The 20,383-nt window shown below is 37.3% G+C and overlaps 1 protein-coding gene across 1 annotated transcript; it reads right to left on the bottom strand.

The window, feature by feature from the left end:
• Positions 1 to 1,121: 1,121 nt before the first annotated feature.
• Positions 1,122 to 20,121, bottom strand: LOC109107180 (A disintegrin and metalloproteinase with thrombospondin motifs 15-like). Its single transcript, XM_019120446.2, has 8 exons — positions 18,873 to 20,121; positions 9,635 to 9,767; positions 8,608 to 8,775; positions 5,307 to 5,593; positions 4,690 to 4,867; positions 4,333 to 4,508; positions 3,018 to 3,193; positions 1,122 to 2,586 (listed from the first exon to the last, which is right to left on the bottom strand). Exons 1-8 carry the CDS (start codon positions 19,809 to 19,811, stop codon positions 1,767 to 1,769), a joined length of 2,877 nt encoding a protein of 958 aa, XP_018975991.1. The 5' UTR covers positions 19,812 to 20,121; the 3' UTR covers positions 1,122 to 1,766.
• Positions 20,122 to 20,383: the final 262 nt, after the last annotated feature.

Raw genomic sequence — 20,383 nt, 5'->3', positions numbered from 1 at the left:
AAGGAGATGAATGGACATGCAAAAAGACTTTAACAACAGATGGTTAACATGCTAACACACACGTACTGATAAAACACAGGCCTCGAGTACATAAGGCTTTCTCTTTGCTGTTTTTGTTTTAGGGGCTAATACACTGGCAAAGACTTAAACATTTCCATGATCTGTACTTTGTCAAAATGGCCCCTCTGAGTTACTGCATGTCATATTGCAACGGTAAAGGTGGATTGCTGAATTTCACGAAAGGCCATGTGGAAAGTAGTTAGAAGACTTCCAGTTATAATACTACACAGATGACTTCATTTATTTGCATGACGTAAAGCATTGGGATAACCGGCTTCCTTCGCTCTATTTGTGAAAAAATGCTAATATTTAGTCCTGTTTGCTGACATGAAGATTGTGCTTCCTCTCAGTCCTTAAGCAATGTGAAAAAAAAAATGGAAAAACTAGTAAAATGGAAAATGGAAAAACTCTGTTACAAATACTCCAGTCTCATTCTTGGATGTTGATCTTAATTTTTGGTTAATAATGAATCGCTCCCCAGTTAATTTTCTCTACATCTCATGAGTTTTGAAGAACAGAGGGTATCAAAGGGTAGATTGCAGCCAGTTCCATGCAGTTCAAGGGCGTTTGTGAGCTAGTTTGTTTTATACCCTGTGGAATGTTTCTGTTAACCCAGATGGAATATATCAGAAATTAGTTTGGCCTCCACTGCACACATTCATTAATGGCCATTTCAAACATTAATTGCTCGCACAAATAGAGATGTTTACACTGATGTCTGCGGGGTTTCAGTTAAAAGCAATGGATTTTTGCAGTTTATGCTTAATAATTACACTGATGTTTTGGACTTGGACAGCAATGTCCAAAGTGATCTCATTAGTAATCACAAATATTTGTATAGTGTGGTTCTATCACATAAATTTCCATATGCTTACATAGACGTGTATGCCTACATTATTGACATATTAACAGCATCTAAGATGTAAATGTTTTCCATGTGAATGGATTATAGGCACACAAATGTTTAAAATCCTTTTAGGTTTATAGAATATTGAACTGATAGAATACATTGATTTTACTGCATTTAATCAATTAAATGAATCTTTAGGTTTTTGTCATGCTTTTTCAACTAATTTAACATTACAGTATAATTAATGAAAAAAGTTTACAAAATGGTATAATGTAGTAAAAATAATTGTCACTACAATTATCTTCCTGTTGTGTTTTGTAGTGATGAGAAGTGGTTAGCTTTAATGTAGAGGTGGGATTAGGTTATAATAGTGAAATGTAACTATACAAATTTATTCCTAATATAAAAAATAATATGAAAGTTTTTTTTTTTTGTTTAGATGCAGAACATACTTAAATACTTTTATGTTTTAAATGCTGTCAATACGTCTTTATCACATATATTCAAACATACAAAAAATGTATGTGTAAACATTACTTATAAATACCTATGAATTTTAATGACATCAGGCATGATTATGAATTTGGTCTGGTCTGGATGATTTACAGTTGATGGATTATATAACTTGGTTAGAATTAGAGGTAGAGTACTATTTGCATTTGTGTTCAAGCCTGTTTATCTCACAATCTCAGTTGTCTTTTGTCTTTTGACAGTATTTTTTTCCACAGCTGTTAATTTTTTCAAATTCTAAACTTTGAACCAGAACATATAGTCTTTTGTCTTCGTTCTTTTCTCTGTTGAATATGCAATTTGACAAAATAGAAGGTCCATGTAGAGATATAAAGGGAGGGAGGGATTATTTACACGGGACTAATGAACAGAAGTCCAGCTCCTGTGGCTTCTTTTTGTCTGCACACTTCTCCCTGGGAAGCAACTTTCCCACATTTGTAACGCAGTGAATCAGGCGCCGTTTGAAGCCCTTCCCACAGGTCTTGGAGCAGGGGGACCAGCTGCCCACCTCCCACATGGGGCAAGGGTCTCCACATGCCCGAATAGCACTGGGCTTTTGGGCAGGCTCACAGTCTATTCCAGGCCCACCATCTCCCCCAAGACACTGCACCATCCTCCTCTGGAGTCCATTACCGCAAGTAACCGAGCACACATCCCATCCTGCCGCCACCCACTTCCCTGGTTTCGGCACAATATCTTTGACATATAAAGGTGAGATTTTAACCTTAAGAAGATCTGCCTCTTTTCCACCTTTATTGATTCCGCCCTCTTCTCTGAGAACACTGTTTTCAGCACGTGCCTTTTCTTCTTTCTTTTGCACCTTGGTATCTTTGCTCTCTCGTGGCAAGTAGAAAGAGTAGCGTATACGTGGAGGAGTCATCTGGCCCACAGAGAGCACTTCAATTACCAGAGCTTCACTCAGAGGCTTCACAACATGAAGAGTTTCTGAGGAGCCAACTGTTCCACTGTAGCGGAGCAGACTCCCTTTCACCAGAATATCCTTCTCCATGGCTGAAACCACATAGTTTCCATTCAACAGGTACTTGCCCTGGCTGTTCTTGACCGCAAGATAGTTGTCATCGCTCACAATGCCCTTGTAGCCACGCTGCCTGATGTCAACGTTAGACGCTCCCACAGGAAGCATGACCACAAAATTGTAACCATGCCTGAGAAGAGAAAGGTCAAAAGAAGGATTAGAATGGTTTTGGAATATTATTTTCTTTCTTAGTACATCACTTGACCAATTCAAAAATAAATATTAAGAATGTGCGTTTGAAGTCTGTGCTGAATTGTGACAGCATATCTATAAATAATGGCAAGAAATGTCTGATTCACAAAAAATGACTCTCATAAAAAACATCTCTTTATAGAAAAAAAAAAACACTCAAAAACACTCCACAATAAAATATATATATACACAAAAAAAAGGACATTATAACAAAAAAAAAAAATACTAAAAAAAAAAAAAAAAATCAATCTAATCAAAATCTGAAACAAATCAGGAAATCCGTATCGATACCCAGGCTTACCAAAAACATGAGTTTAATAATCGATACATTAATTATTATCAGATTATTTGTGACCCAACTTCACTCACATGGGCTTGGTGAAAAGGCCTGAGACCTTTTTGCAGTTCTTATTATCTCCCCCACAGACACCACACTTGTCAAACTTCTTGTTGGATCCCAGTTTTCCATCACATCCTGCCTTGATGCATTTGCCTTGGACACAGACTGATGAGGAGTCAGGAGAACATGGTGTACCATCAACAACCTATAATAAGCAGGGAAAAATTATTTGCATGCCAACAATCTTGTGGATACGCATAATTTTATGGTGACAAACATGTAGGGAAATTCTTAATGGTTCCTGTTGCTCAGTTTTAAAGCAGCTTTGCAAAACAGGCTGATTTCTAACTATGACAATATACATGGGGGTGCATTGAAACAAATGGGTCTAGCATGTCTACTATTAATCTATTTCTGTCCCTATTCTGTTGACCATTTATTTTGGATGAGTCACACTTCAAACTAGCAATGGGGCTTACTGAATTAATATGCACTAGTCTTTGGTATTGCTTATTTCTTTCTCTTTTTTTTGCCTTTGGCAAAACATGTCTTTAGCAGATTAGAGTTAATTGCCGTCTCTTTAAGAGTTCAGGCTCTGCATAGTTTCTTCGATGTCTAATCCCGGTTAAAACAGCATGTCTCATATACAGTACCTCTAGCCATGCTCTAGTCTTGACGTAACTGTTGCGCCTGTACAGTTTCACTCTGCACAACAGTATTTAGCAAAGGTAGGCCCTTTCACCTTCCTTATCTTTCCTCTCTTTCACCAGTTCTGTTTGTCTGTCTGTAGTGAAATCTGATGCGAGTGTAAAGCAGCCATTAAACAGCAGGTATGCTCACCACATCCTTTCTACTCTTACATGCCTATAGTAATATATGGTTTTAATTTAATGATTCTTTTCCTTTTAATAAATTCTTAGATGAATGCTTAATAACTCATAACTGTCCTGAGATTGCATGTGTAGCATTCATTTACCAAACTATTGCAAATGTATTTTATGGTGTTAAGGTGTGTTCAATTCCCGGACTCACTGACAGATTATATCCCCGCATCCCCCATAACGCACTCAGGCGTCATAATCTCCAATAAGAGGAGCTCTTATTCATGAGAACTTTAGATTATATATTTTTTAGCTATTATATTAAATTACATAATACTAGTTATAATATATAGGCCCCATTGTTATATTTACTCATATTTTCCATTGCATGAACTGATAAAACTGATATTAAAATTATGTTTGATATATATTTTTGATTCCTTAAACCCAAACTTCTTTTTATATTGTTTTTTTAAATAATTTTTAAACATGACAGATGGTTGCTAACACTTTAACTGCCCACCTTTGGTGCAAGAATGTGGAAGTAGCCTGTTCCACTTGCCCTGCAGATCAGCTTGCATGTATCTTTAGCCGAAACACCAGAATATTTGGGGACCCACACCACAGAGGGGGTAAGCCGGTTAGTATTCAGACTAAACCCATTGTAAGATTCACACTGCTCCTCACGATAGCTCTTGCCTAAAATGACAATGAGGCAGATGTCAGTGGAGCACATTCTTGAAATGCTTATTTTATTCCATATGCAATGCAGAAAAGCATAAATTTTTACAAATAATAAAATTATCCTTGTTTACTTTGGTTTACACTGATGCTGATTTTGTGTTAAATAGAGAAAAAACATTTTGAAAGGGTTTTAAACCTGTGTCAGGGCATGGGAAGAGGTTGCAGGAGCGGTATTTGACCCTCACTCCCTGGCAGTATTTGCCGCCATTGACTGGCACAGGATTGTCACACTTTCTCTTGGACAGCTGCACTCCACCTCCACAAGTTCTGGAGCAGGTACCAAACGGCCCCCATTTACCCCATCTGCCATCCACCTAATACAGAAGAAACAGGAAGAGGGGTTTGTCTCACTTGACATTTGAACACTGACATCCCTTGACAACAGATTCTATTCTACTTCTAAACCCCAAATTACTTGGCCACCAAGAACCCTTTCAGGGGTCATGTTCAAGAAACAGGGCAAATATACCAAATAACAGGTCAGGTGGAGTATGTTTAACAGGCTGACATCGGTATGTCAAATCGCTGTTGTGGTCACGACATCTTTCACACTGCAGTGAGAGTTCCTTTAAAATGCATTTAATGTGTTCATACAACAAAAGTGTAAATCCTCTTTTCTAAAATTCTGAATTATGCTAGTGAGCATGATCAAAACATCAGTGACAGGTTGTATATTTAGTGTTCATCCATCCATTCATCCATCCATCCATCCATCCATCCAAGTATTTGAGATACTGAAATGTGTGAATGTACCTTAGTTTTGGTGATCTCTTGTTTGTCCATGCATGTGCCCCTCATGCAGAGCTGTCTGTCCCCGCAGCTGGTACCGTCTGCCCATGGAAAGTGTCTTGTCTGGCACACCAGTTGCCCGCGGGTCTTCCCTGTACACCACAAGCGCTGACATGGTGCCTGCATGAACGGGCAAGGCTTTGAGCCGGCACCGAAGGCAAGCTCACATTGCCGCTCTAAACCATAGGATGCACCTGGGAGCACATCTGGAAGAGCTAATGGTTTCTGAGGCTGATCCAGCAGACAATCGCCTACAAAGATGTCAAATAATAAGAGAATGTTACACACAGTTGTATGAAATTGTATTTACAACACTTCAGAGACTTTTGTTTACACTCATTTTACCTGTAATTCTTTATTCCAGTAAGTCACTCTCAAACCAGGAAATACATATGCAAAACTTGCATAGCTCATGCTAATACAGCTAGGCCTATACCAAAAAGTCCCTTTAAGGCAAGTAATTTCACTCGGCGACCATCTTTGAAACTTCTCTCGGGCATGCAAGGGCAGCTCCTGTCTCTTTGAATGGGGAAACTTCAAATTTTCCCAATGTGTTCAACAAGCTTACGATTAAATTTCATATTTGAAATCACCAATGAAATTTGAGAACAACTTTCTCATAATTGTTTATTTTCGTCAAATACCATTTAAAAAAGTTTTCTTTCAGGCTAGACCACCCAGTATGCATGCTCAGTCCTAAGTGTGCATCTCAGAATGCTGTTTCTATAGCAACCAGGACTTCTAATGGCAGCTGCATTGACGCGATGACTTTACCGATTAGTGATTGGCACTTTTACTCAGAAGGTGGGGCTTCCTTCGATAGAGTGGCCATATTGAACATTGTATTTTTTCCCATTCAAAATTATACGAGTGACACGTCTTGGGTATTCTATAGTGAATACCCAAAACCCATACAGAAAATTCCAAAAAGAAAAAGTGCACTCTAACTACACGAATGATGCACTTTAATAACAGAAAAAACCAAAGGCCCTATCATACACCCACCGCAATGCGGCGCCAGGCAGAACGCAAGTGTTTTTTGCTAGTTTCAGCCCAACACAGTTATCATTTTCATGTCCTGTCCCACATTGTTTAAATAGCAAATGTATTTGCGCCCATCCTTGCGCCCATGGGAAACGAGGTGTGTTCAGGCGCATTGTTGGCACATTGCTATTTTGAGGCAACTGAAATAGACTGTGCCTTTGACCAACTGAAACCTGGTCTAAAGTCAATGGCGCAATATATTTTTTATATATAATTAAAGAGCGCGTTAGTAATATGCACCTATAGATTGGTGAACAATGCACATAAACTCACGAGCAGAACCTTTCCTCTCTGGAGAAGCGTTCAGTCTTTGCGCTTGCAAATTCGCCATGTAAATAGCATGGTGCAAGCGCAACTGGCTTTTAAAAAGGAATAGGAGATGAGACTCTGATTGGTTTATTGCACGCTACACCTAAAACAATCATTAAGAGGATATATATATAACTCTTTTGGACCATTTGCCCGGGGCGCCGACTGTTTTTCCCATCGTTAAACTAGCAAAAGTGGATTCGGACACACCCTACGTGCACTCGCGCCTTGCGCTTTAGACCATGTGCTTAGATCTTTAGATCTATATGGCACTAAGTGTGGAATGTTGAACACTTGATGAACTCAACTATCACAACTTTAATGACGTAGTGAAGGGAGAGGGGCTATCGGACTCCACTAATGAATGACAAAATAACCTTATATAATTCATACACTACATGGTTGAATACATGGTGCATAAGTACACAGTGTAAAAGGGCATAGTGTATAGTTCGTCATTTGGGACTCAAAAATTTTTGACTAAAAAAGTTATGCTATTTAAAGTCATCCTGTATTCTTTTTTTTAGTACAGTTTTTAATTTTTTACAATTTAAAAAATTCATTCTGTAGCTGTTATGATGATGATTGACAAAGCTCAACGCTAAGGAAAATTTCTACTGACCCAGGCAAAAATTTCACTGGCCTTGTCAAAATAAACAAACAAACAAATGAATGAATTAATTAGACTTATTGTTTTCACTGTTGACCGTAACCTTGTATTGTAATAAATGATAACCATTTAGCACAAATACATGCAATAGTATGATGAAATGAACTGAACCAAGCTTTTTTTTTTAGGTTTTTAGGAAGGTCTAACTGTATTCCATTTAAGGTTGCACTGAAAAAGCAAATTCACTCTCTGACAGCAGATACAGCTTTTTCTTGGTAACTGTTCTACACAAGCACCGCTGCATATACAAACACTCCTATAATATGTATTTTATGGAGGTAAGAGGAAAACAAAATTAGAAACTTTTCTGAAGACAGTCACTTCTCAGAAATACATTCATATTAACCCCTACCCAAATTCAAAATTAATGTTTTTCTTCCAGTATTTCAAGCCAAATATCATTCCTGGGAGGAGTTCTGAATCCCCCAATGACCCCACTGTAAACCTTCACTGAAACACTCCAGTCAAACAGTTGCGTCAGTCTCCACACTGTTTCAACAAAAATTTAAATCTGCAAGCTGTAACGTAAGCTGACTTTGGGATGTTTATTTCTCTGAAGACAGCTTTTCAGAAAGCACCAACACTGAGATGTTAAACCCAGACTCACTCATCACTATTAGCCCTGAGCACGCTCATATACACTACTATTCAAAAGGTCTCAGTAAGATTTTTTTTTTGTTTGTTTGTTTTTGAAAGAACTCTCTTATGCACCCCAAGGCTGCATTTATTTGATCAAAATACAGTAAAAAACAAACAAACAAAAAAACTGTAAAAACAGTCAGTAACTGTGATCCATTTTTTCAGAATTCTTTAAATTATAGAAAGTTCAAAAGAACAGCATTTTATTTGTATTTTATAAATGTATTTAAAACTTTATGAATGTATTTACAAACTGATCCCAAGCATTTTTTTTTACAGTAGAGTGCACACAGCTTCTCTATCCTCACATTATTATGTAGCTTCATTATACACTAATGAAATAAATAAAAATATCTTTATTTTGTTTTCTAGAGCTTAAAATAGAAAATAAATGTTTTTAAACTGAACACATATACTTAGATATAAACATTTGATATATGCATATTTAAAGGCAAATTTCAGCAAATTCAATTTTTGATAGATTAATCATGTGTCAAAAAAAAAAAGTGTTATACATTATTTCAAACTGCTCTCAGACCCCTAAGCATCACAGATTAAGTGTAGGTCTACAGGAAATGTACAGTATTGCTTTCATTTATTTACCGTAACCACTGTCCAGGTAGTCAGTGATAATGGCAGCACTGCATGGTGACCAGGGACTAGTGCGGTTGATTCGGATCAGAGTGGGAGACATCATGTGATTGTCCTGCAGCTTGCCAAATACTTCCTCACATGCCTTAACATTATCATGTGGCATATTGAAGACATGTCCTGTAGCATTGCAGGAGTAAAGGAGAGGAGAAAGAAGTGAGGATACAAGAGGGAAAAAAAGACAAAAAACAAAATGCGATGTGTGTCAGCACTTTACACTGATGTAAATGAACCATCTCTAGAAATTACCCAAACGTTAATTTAGATTTTTGCCTTTTAAATCACCAGTCATTCCAATACAATTTTCCTGTCAGCAGTCGGACCACAGCTATGCTGAGTCACTACTACAATACCTCCAACATCTCCCCACATTTCCTCCCTGGCCTTGAGAGGAAACTTTTGCAAAACCGCCTATGAGGTTTCCTACAGGGAAATAAGCCACTTCAATAGAGCTTATCTTTCCTCAGCTGCTCCACTGAGATAATCTGAACTGAATGAACATCATCTCTGGGACGATGTGGTGGAGATCCTCCAAAGGATTTTGGATGCTGAAATCACTGGTTCTAAACCCACATATTGAGTAGGACTGGCAAGCATTCAATTAGGAGATTTCAGCACCTCCAAATATAATAAATGACAATGCAAGAGGCTTGTTATTGGAGCATCATGCTTATACTAGGAGTGATAAAATTAATGCAAGTGTAGGAGAAACTGCGGTTAATGTTAGTCATAGTCAGTGATATTCTGTGTGCAATGTATTAAATCAATATTTTAAGTTTATTACCAGATAATAACTGCTATTATGGCAAACTGCTAAGAAGTCAGTCATCCTGATTCGGGGCTTCTACAGAAGCATACATCATTGTTTAACAATCTTGTAGCTCATGGTACTGTACAGTATAGGCCTCTCTTGAAAGGTTCTCAATGGATTAACTGCCAGAACCCTACAGTTGCGCTTTATACATCTGTTTACACTTACCAAGCTCATGGGCAGTAGTGAAGGCAGATGGCAACCCATCATCTTCAATCACAGAACAACTTCTCTTGGGATCACACATGGTGCCGACATCTGCCATACCCAGTGTGTCACATGTTGAGGCTCCGCACAGGTCCTAGATCAGTAGAACATAAACAAATTGTGGTCATCATTCTTATTCTGAATTTTTAACATTCTAAATGAGGATTTGTTTTGTAATTACAAGTCAGTGTGAATACAAATGATATTTTATCATATTTAACCCATAAAAAGGTAAGTGTAATTTTAATTATTATTTTTTTATATACTTTTAGCCTTCAGTACATATCTAAAACTAAATTATTTAGATTAAGTTTACAGCTGAATATTTAGCAAATATATAAATTGGTGATGCTGCTGGGCAAATCAACCATTGGCATATGGTTTCAATCATTGGCGCATAAATCCTGGTGTAAAGTTATATATTAATAATAATTTAAAAAAAAAATGGTAACATAGATATGCAAGTAAATTTAACTGAAGAATCACACTAGCACTGGGTGAGAAACAGTGGGTGAAAATAGGAAATAGGTAGCTAGAATAATGTGCTTTTAATTGACATGGAAATATTTTACATGCTCAAAATATCTCTCATTTTTATTGGTCAAAAATGCAGTATCTCAATCCAAATTTCCAACTGACCTAAATTATGTTTCCACAGTTTAAAATGGATTTGCTCAAAATATCTGAGCCCTACTGACTTAACATCATAATAGCAGGTTTGCTATTCACCCTTATCCCATGGTGCAACACCCTACAGTATACCAACTCCCAAAAAAGGACTAGCATTGACTGTGGTCGTAACCTTAGCATTAAAAGTAGAGTTTCTCTCTGGCCACAACACACTTAAAGGGAACAGAAGCTTCACAACACTCAGGAGAAACAGTTCAACTCCTGTTATTCAACAGCATAACTCATTTAACCCTCAAAAACACATTTTGCTCCCAGAAGCCCAAAGGCTCTGACATTTTTGATCACATATTAAATTGCTCTGTCTAGGATGAAATTCCAAATCAGTGTGACATGTTACTCACATTTATACATAACAATCAAAAAGTTTTTAGTAAACATCGAAGCCTACAAGGACAAAGGGTTTCTTGTGTATTTTACATCTCTCTCTCCCTCTCTCTCTCTCTCTCTCTCTCACAAAGGGGTCATGAACTGAGAAATCAAAATTCCCTTGATCTTTTGACATATAAGAGGTCCCAATGTCAAGAAAGAGTGGATGAACCTTTTTTTTAATGACGATTCAGACCGCATCAGTAAGACCTCGGGGTAACACTTTCTATGAAGGCCATACTTATAATACGGGTACTCTTAAGCCATTATAATGAATGAATAATGCATTATAAAAAAAACATAATAATAAAAACCATCATAACATAAAAAACCAAAATAACCGTTTTTATAGCTTTTAAGAGTATGATGATTTATAACACACAATGAACATGCTGCATCCACTTAAGTTACAATAAATAATATTTCAGCCTTATGGTGACCCATACTCAGAATTCGTGCAATAACCCATCCGAAGTATTTCCCATAGCAGTGAACACACACACACACTGTGAACACATGGAGCAGTGGGCAGCCATTTTATGCTGCCGCGCCCCGGGGAAGTTGGGGGTTCGATATCTTGCTCAAGGGCACCTAAGTCATGGTTTGAAGGTGGAGAGAGAACTGTACATGCACTAACTTCCTGCCGGCCCGAGACTCGACTCACAACCCTTATTGGGAGTCCGTTTTTTGCCACTTAAGTTACAATAAAAAATTTCCCATAGACAAATACAAAGTCTGTGGCCAAAAGTACCCTTAAAAGGCTTTTCATAAAAACGGCTTTATAATGCGGTCTTATTATTTATGTGTTCTTTGTCTACTTTAAGTAAAGTGACTTCACTTTACTTAAAGCAGACAAAGACCACTTATAAATATTAATGATAATAATAATTATTATTATTATAATTTTTCTCAAACAGCCATAAAATCAGATCAGATGAATGTGTACAAATTTCGTTTGAACTATTTTTTATTGTAATATCAGTATGGTCATATTGAGAGGGTACTCTTTAGACAACTGTTGATAAGTAACTTTGCAACTACGTCAACTAGCAATCATTGGAGTATTAGTAGTACATCTGTTAAATATCTGCTATCACATTATTTTGATGGTTCCCCAACAGACATTCTACTGACTATCAGCAACTTTGCAAGTGTCAAATTATTCTACCAACCCTAACCTTAACTCAAATCTACTAATACTCTAAACAAGAGATAGTTGGCATGTAGCTGCAAAGTTGCTTATAGTCAACAGACTAAGGGGACATCAAAATAAAATTTTATGAAATATCCAAAAAAAAAAAACATTGCATTTTTTTTTTTTATTTGAAAGTATTACAACTGATCTTACAGCAAAATTACATTAACCTCACAGGAAACACTCAAAAACATTCCTAACAACTCACAAGATTAAGTAAGATACTGTGCAGATCGTAAATAAACAATGTCACGATATGAGATAATCCATTATAAATTAAGTGAATTTAATATGGTATTAATTGTGTGTTATAAATAATCATACTCTTAGAAGTTATAACCACAAATACATAAGTATTACAATGTATTATAATTGTTACTATGATTATTTATGAGATGAAACAACATATTATAAGGTTTTTATAATGCATTATGCATTTATTATAATGTCTTAAGAATACCCTTATAATGTATTATATGAATATATAAATACGGGTTTCACAGAAAGTGTTACCGAACTCGGACCTTTCTTCACTTCATTTTACAGCGGATTCTTTTACAAAGAAAGCACAATTTGACACTGTATTTTCAGAAAGATTGAAACTAAAAGACAATGCTGTGCTGACTATACTGGATCCGACAGTAATATCGCACCACACAAGTGTGAGTAACACTTCACTCATGTTGTGTTTTAATTATGTGACTTTGTCTGTTATTACAAATCATTTGATATTTACTGAGTATTTTTGTGTTTTTAACCTAAATCAAAACAGCGTTCATCTGCTACACAACTGTAAGCCAATCATAGCACTGGGCATTTACTTCCGAGTCTACAATCCACCACGCCTATCCGCTTTCCGATGTTTTTTGATGTACAAATCTTGATAACATTATAAGTGGACCTCAGAGAACAGTACAAAATAATAAAAAACGGTGGTTCATGGCCCCTTTAATTTGACCTAGTTCTCACAATCTCTCTGCATTTCTTGATGGATGTGAATCCAGCTGCTAACTCCCAAGAATCATCATGGGGCTAATCATGAAGTCTCCCTAGTCTTTTTAGACCTTCTGACGATGGATGTCTTGTTCAAACATCAACTGTGTCCAAATGTTCCAAATCTGCCATAAATATATTGGTTGGGAGTGTATTAAGACATCATTTTGTGTGACAACTGATCTGAGACAAATGCAGTAATAAATCTTCATTCAAGACAAAATTAATTTTACATGTAACAAACACCAGTCTGTAAAATAGGCATCCACCAGAAAATTCATTTTACTTTAGTTTAGTTTAGTTAGACAAAATATGACTCACTCTGAGACCTGACTCTACACTCACAGGATGAAAATACGGCAATGTTGCCAACTCTTTTTTAAATGTAGCCTATTATTAAATGAAGGCAACATGACCTTCTCCCACAAATGCTAGAAAAAGGAAAGGTGTGACCTGTCTTTCTAAAACACTCCAGCCAATGCTGCCTCAACACCAGCTGCTTTATGCACAAGGGATTTAACTTTACATTAGTGCTTAAATGAGTCATTCTGCTCTAGTTACAAACATACACAAACAAATCTGAATGCAGATGGTTTGCTGATTGGATTACTAAAGAACACTAACAATTGTGGTTGTTCACAGTTATGGTGTTTAGGTTGTTACTTTGATCATACTGTATGTAGTTCAGAAACTTCTAGAACGGGGTTCTCCAAACTTGGTCCTGGAGGGCTGGTGTCCTGCAGAGTTTAGTTCCAATCCTAATTAAACACCTGAACCAGTTAATCAAGGAGCTAAACTCTGCAGGACACAGGCCCTCCATGACAATTTCATGAACAGTTGCACTTCTTCGGCCCAAACTCTTCATCTTATTCATATAACACCTGCAGTTCAGCTGTGAGAATAATAGTTTAATTTATTATTAGAATTTGCAAGTTTTCTAAACTCCAATAAAATGATATAATGAAATAACACAAATAAAACATCAAAATACAAACAAAAAAAACTGTAAACCAAAACCATCCACAGACAAAACCCCAAACTCCTGATAACATGATTTAAAAATAAAATATGGAATATCAGACTCCAAGTGCCTGATGACATGATTTGGAAATAAAATATGGTATAAGCCTTTTGGATTCTAGCCATCTGCCTGTGCCAGGTGGAGGAAACAGAACCAGACCATTTTAGGTTCTGGTTTAGCTAATGGTCCTGTGCACTGACAATGTTAGATAAGCAATGAGAGCAGACATCCAAGTCATTTCAGTTAACTTATCTATCCATTGTTTTTTTTTTTTTTATTGTTTTTATCCAACCTCTATGTTTGGCAAGATATCTCTTTATCCTTTGAAAAACAGGGGGAAAACTTGCCCATACTCTCCACAAGCAGCGCTGACCTAATTGGCATCCAGCATTGCAAACATACGACTTTCATTATGCCTTTATAAAATTCAAACTGTTCCATATGTGCATTTCTCTCCCCTTTTCCCTCTCTCGCTAACTCTTGCCTTTCTTCGCACTTTCTATCTATATCATTGTTGTACTTTCTCTGATAAACTATCTAACACTATCCCTGCAGGGCAGTAGTGGTTATATGGTTAGCCACCCAGGTAGATGTTCACTTCCAGCAGAGTGTCTATGCAAACAAGCACATAATTAAATACAGGCCATATAGCAATTTACATTATAGTTCTTAAACATTATAAAAATGAGATGTTTCTTGTAATGATTGCAACAATATTTGAGGCATTTCGTTTTTGCCATCTTATTTTATTTGGCTCTGAATTTCAACTGCCAAACAAACGCAATGAAAAAGTTTCTTTCAAATCGTACCATCTGACGAACTTGAGAACCACATGAACTGCAAAAAACAAGCTCACATGGCAGTCAACAAGCTCCAAGCTAGTGATCATTTTCAAACCAAATATGTTGTTATATAAAAATAGGAGATGGGCCTATGTAGCCCAAGGCTGCTGGTTTCTTTTAGTTTGCCAGCTAGCTAAGGAACATATTTATAAGGCAGATTGTGCAAATGTTTGATGCTGGTAATTTTTTGCCAGTATTTTTTATTTTATTGTTATATAGAGTTAGATAGATGTGGTTGGGGGTCCTATATTTATGTAAAAAAAAAAATGCTTAAATGCTTGACTCTTAAAGAATAATGCTATCAGCACAAATCCTTCACTTTCCAATAGTGTCTCATATAGTGAACAAATGCCTTTGATAAGGGCTGTATTTAGAAAATGCAAATAAACTTCAGATGTGCCTTTTTGTCTCTGTGATGAACAGCTGAGTCAAACTTTTCAGCTGGCTTGCTGTTCCCAATTACCTAAATTACATAACACAAGGATCCATTATAAAATACCAGTAATGTTCTACATGAAACGTAGTAAGAAGTGTATGAGTACACAGATATATTTACAACCAAAAATAAGCCCTCAACAGAATGTGCAATCTCCATATCGAATGTACACAAAAAGCAAACTTTACGAAATAAAGTAGATTAATTTAGCTTGTTCAACGTTGAAGAAAGCAGTATTTACTGGGAGGCTAACGATGATAGTTAATTTGATTATTTGAAACAGGTTCATAAATGTGATGCTGTGAACTTAATGCTATTACACTTGTACCTGTAAACTTTAGTTCTTGTGCTGCAGTTGCATGTAGAGCTTTGTGAATGTAATAGTTATATTACATGTTGCCATATCATGACTCTCAGTCTCTCTTGCAACAGTGGCCTAGTTACAATTTTTTACTCTGGTTTTTATTAAACATGAACTGTTGCATTTTTGCATTACTGGCCAGCATGACTCATTCTGGGACTTTTCTTGTTTCTTGCAACAAATGTACTTATTAAAAATCATATTTGCTGCCATAATATTTAATTGGTGATTAAAATACCTACAATAATCCACTGCTGGTTTCGATGTCACTACATCATTTGACAGAAAATGAGGTCATAACAGAACAACCTGAATGGAAAGATATGGTTTTACTCTCAGGCTGCAGCTGGGATTGGAGCTCTGCAGCAGGTGGGCCTGGACACAGCGGGCACAGGTTTTCTCTCTCTGTCTTTCCTGCTTTTCTCTCTCTTCACCACTCTCAGCCTCTCCTTCATTAAATACTTGTAATGGGAAACAGGCTGAAAGGGGGTAGGAGGAGAAAGAGGGGTAAAGAGTCAGATCGTTTGCAGCTGGGACTGAGGTTAGGGGAAGCTCCCCACGAAACTGCACACTTCCCGTTAGTGTATCTCCCATAGTCCTGTATGAAACTCCCTTTACCTCTTTTGTATACATTGGCCTTGCTGACATAAACAAGTTAAAGAAATAGTTCTGTCATTATTTACTCACCCTCATGCTGTTCCAAACCCATTTGACTTTCTTCAGTTGAACACAAAAGAAGAAAAATCAAAAAATGTACTTGTAACACTTTTCCATTCAAGTACAAGGCACTTTAAAACTTCAACAAGGATGCAAACGAACCATGAAATACAATTTATTTCAAGTCATCTGAAGTTAGTCCTCATTAAGTCAAGACCTGGATCAATCTGATTTGTGATCACATTATTAAAAACCTGCTTTGCGAACCTGATTCATCTGTAAGATCTGACTCAAAAGAACATTTCGTTCCAAATTAATGCTTCTTCTCTCATGAACTCTCTCAGTGCAGAAAGGAGAGTAACAACTTTTCAGTCTTTTTCTTTAACAAAGCTATAGTGCCTTCAGAAGACTTGAAATATTGCATACATCATATGAGCTACTTTTATGATCCTTTTCTGGTCTTTTTTTGAAGATTTAAAGCTCTAGTCCCAATTTATTTTAACTGAATGGAAAACAGCAACTAATATTCCTATTTAAGATATTTAACATGATAGGTTGCAATGCACTAACTAAATAATGTGATAATCTTCATTTAAATGTCTGCAGAATCTATAGTTTTATAGTAGTTTTATATGTAGTATGCCTGTACATTCATTATATACCTCCTGTACTGTTCACTTATCCACCCATTAATTCATCTAACCAACTATCATTCTTTCCATCCATTCATTTGCTCATCAATTTACATTTGTAATTTCATTCATTTTCTCTCTGTATTATTTATGCAGACTTGCATAATCACATACTCAGGTTGGAAACATTAATATAGGTTAGCAGATGTACAAGTCTAGCCCCTCTCCAACTCATCTTGAGTCATCCAAGACCATGGAGAAACCTGACAATCTCTCTCTGGCCATAGGGAGTAATGAACATATAATGAGTGGAAGAATGTAGGGAGTAACTCTGCTCTCTTGCTAAAATGCTTCATAAGTTCCCTTTGGAGAAGAAACAATAAAACATTTACTCCCCTCAGAATGATTCACTACAGCTGTCATCTAGACTAGGCAGACATGACTGGTCTGGATGTCCAGTTCAGGTCATGTGTAACTGCAGCAGACTGCCAGAGGATACAATGGTTGTGCTCATCTGATGTGTTTGGAACTGGAAATGTTTTCACACATACAAGCGTTCCTAAAAAACAGCTGACAGCATAAAATTAGTTCATGGTTGAGTCTTTACAAAGCAGGGGTTTATGTGTGCATAACATCATAATCTGAGGACTGAATGCTAAGCTTTGTCCAGCCATTCCTTAATATTGCCCTGGTCAGTGTCATTGACAAACAGCTGATAACAGTACTGAAATAAATTAAAACAACGCTCCATTTATTCTGCGGTTGGGTTAAATAAAGGCAGGAAGATGTGAAGTTGTAGGAAGCTGATACTACAAACAAAATTATATACAAGTTGGTAACCAGTGAAGCCAGTCAGTCATTTCAAAATACTGCATTTAGTTTAATTTAAGCAATAGTCCTCATTCCAGGCTTACTGGGAAACTGTGCCTGTGTTATTTCTGCAAAATATTAAATTGTTTCTTGTTTGTTTTGCAACACTTTCAAAGTGTTTCAAAGTCCAGTGAGTGCTGCTAAAAGTGTTTACTCTAAAATAGATGAACCTGAACATCTGGCTGTATCAGGTGGGTCACCGAGCAAATTTACTACATCAGAAAAGTCATATGGGTTGGCGCCGATAGCCTTGTGGTTAGTATGTCGACGTATAGTGCAACTGCACTCACACTGAGCCGAGTTCAAACCCTGCCTTGATACTTTCCTGTCATCTCTCCACTGTACTTTCAAAAATAAATGGCCCATAAACATGCTTAAAAAAAGAAAATCATATGGACCTGGTTGTGTTCTGCAAATGTCAGAATGTATTAGTTTGCAAATCATGCGCTGTGGTAAAAGTGTTTTGAGGTTATAACATAGTATTGTGCAAGGAACAATGCTATTAATTGATAATCTGTCCCAATAATCATAATTTGTGTAAAATTGAATAAAGGTTGTGTTGCAAAAATGTAGACAATGAGACTTGATCAATTTTAGCACTCTGCTAAGTATTCTGCATACATGAATTGTATCTTTGCTGATTTAGAGCACACATTCCTACTTGCAGTTCCGAGACAGGGCAATAGCTCAAAGGCAGACCTGACCAATGACCTTAACAACTCTTATAAACATGATGGGAACTGCAGGTAACTGGAGAGGCCACTCTTGTTGCAGTCTGCCCATTACTTTATGAGTTACAAAACATATTTCAGAATTTAACCAAGCTTTTATGTACCAGTGCTCAGATAAAAACATTTAGGTTAGAGTAAAAGCATGTGCTTTTTTTTACAGACAACAATTAAAACACCTGTTATGCAGTTCACCTTAAAATCTGTGATTACAATGTCACCATAAATCAGGTCTAAATTGGTTTGATTATTGGGTAAGTAAATTGCAGCAGCCTGTGTGGTGTTCAGTTTTGTTTCTTGTTGCCTGCCATCTTGATATAATTACCACAAGATACATTAGACGGCTCATTCTAGGATTCGTTCATTCTCATACTGCCCCCTAGTGACAAAAGGCGCATTACACCTTACCTGTTTAGTAAATAGGATGGCCGTATCCCAGTACTCCGCATGCTTGTCGCTGTTTTTGTTCAGCTTCTTTTGCCAGGTGCAGAAATTACGCAGGGTCATCGCCGCGTTCCCGGAAACCTTAGGTCCTTTCTCTTCCTCGTTAATCACGATAAACTTGACAACCACGATGTTGATAGAGTTAAGAATAGTGGGGTGTTTGTAAAGCTTAGCTGCCACTGACATTAAGGTCAGCACGTAATGCTTGAGGTCGTCACCGTGGAATTTGGCCATGGATTCATCGGCCACCACTAATGTCTCTACATAACGCGGAATGGAGACAAATCTCTTCGAGCGGTTTTTCAGAACTGACATAGTGACGTTACTCATGTGTTGTTCCTTTAAGTGCTTAAACTTCGCCAAAGACTGTGCAACGGTTTGGGTCACACCGCTGTCCACGCCGCATCTTGACGTGGAGTTGCCACTCAGATTGGCATTAGATCTGCGGCTGATGAGATGCGCGTGCATACTGTCCCAGTCGGTGTCGTTTAAAGCCGGCTTGATGAAATATTCCCAGCCATCGTAACCGAATGCGCCCTGCAGTCCCTTGCACAAGCTGAGCGCTGCATAGGAATAGGGATCAGAATTCACCTCACCGGCATAAAAACACCGGCTCAGATCTTCACTGTGCGCGGAATTTTGAGCAGTTGCGTCGGTGTGCGTCGAGAAAGCAGGCGCAATGAAGCTGGAGTCCGACTGTAATTCGAGTACAAAATCTTGTTCAAATGCACTTATTTTGAACGCAACTGTTTTCGGCAACGTGAAGTCTTCATTACTGACTAAATTGCTCTTGACATGATCCAGTCTGACGGGCACGCACAACTGACTCTGCATAGAATTCACAATTTCCAATTGAGCATAAAACACGTTAACAAGAAGAACTGACCTTACCAACAAAAACATTTTTGTGCGCGAAAAAACTTTGATTTTTAAAGCGCAAAATGAGACAGACAGTGAGATGTAAATGCAAGAATATTCCAGGATGCGGTTGCACTAAAATGTTGACTTTGCGCGTCCACAAAGAGTGAAATCTGCCGGTCTGTGATCCATCCCTTTCTTGTACCTGTATACTGAAGCAGCTCTGCTCATCTGTCGCCTTTATGCGCTCGCGTCATTTGTAAACATCCAGCGCTTGTAATCAGAAGATTTTGGGGAGGTGCTCGAGTGCGCTCATTGGGTATGCTTTAGTTTTAAGGTTAAGCCAGCAACTACTTGTGGCTCTGAGCTTTCGCATCATCAGCGCGCAGCGCTCCAAGAACCGTGGTTCCCTCCCACTAAATTTACAGCATCCAAACTGACTTGGGAGAGGAGAGCACATGAATAACTCATATATTATATATTGCAAAGTTCTATACATATTCTATTCAAGTGATCTTAACTTTTAACTCTGAGTTTGGAGGCCTATGTATGATTTTATTTCTCTTTTCTTTTCTGAAACCTGCATAGACTACATTTAATACTAGCACTTGTTGTGG

Source organism: Cyprinus carpio, chromosome A5 (genome assembly GCF_018340385.1).
Source record: "Cyprinus carpio isolate SPL01 chromosome A5, ASM1834038v1, whole genome shotgun sequence".
Classification (NCBI taxonomy): domain Eukaryota; kingdom Metazoa; phylum Chordata; class Actinopteri; order Cypriniformes; family Cyprinidae; genus Cyprinus; species Cyprinus carpio.
The sequence above is the reverse complement of the archived record's forward strand: the minus strand, read 5'-3'. Positions and strand labels throughout refer to the sequence as shown.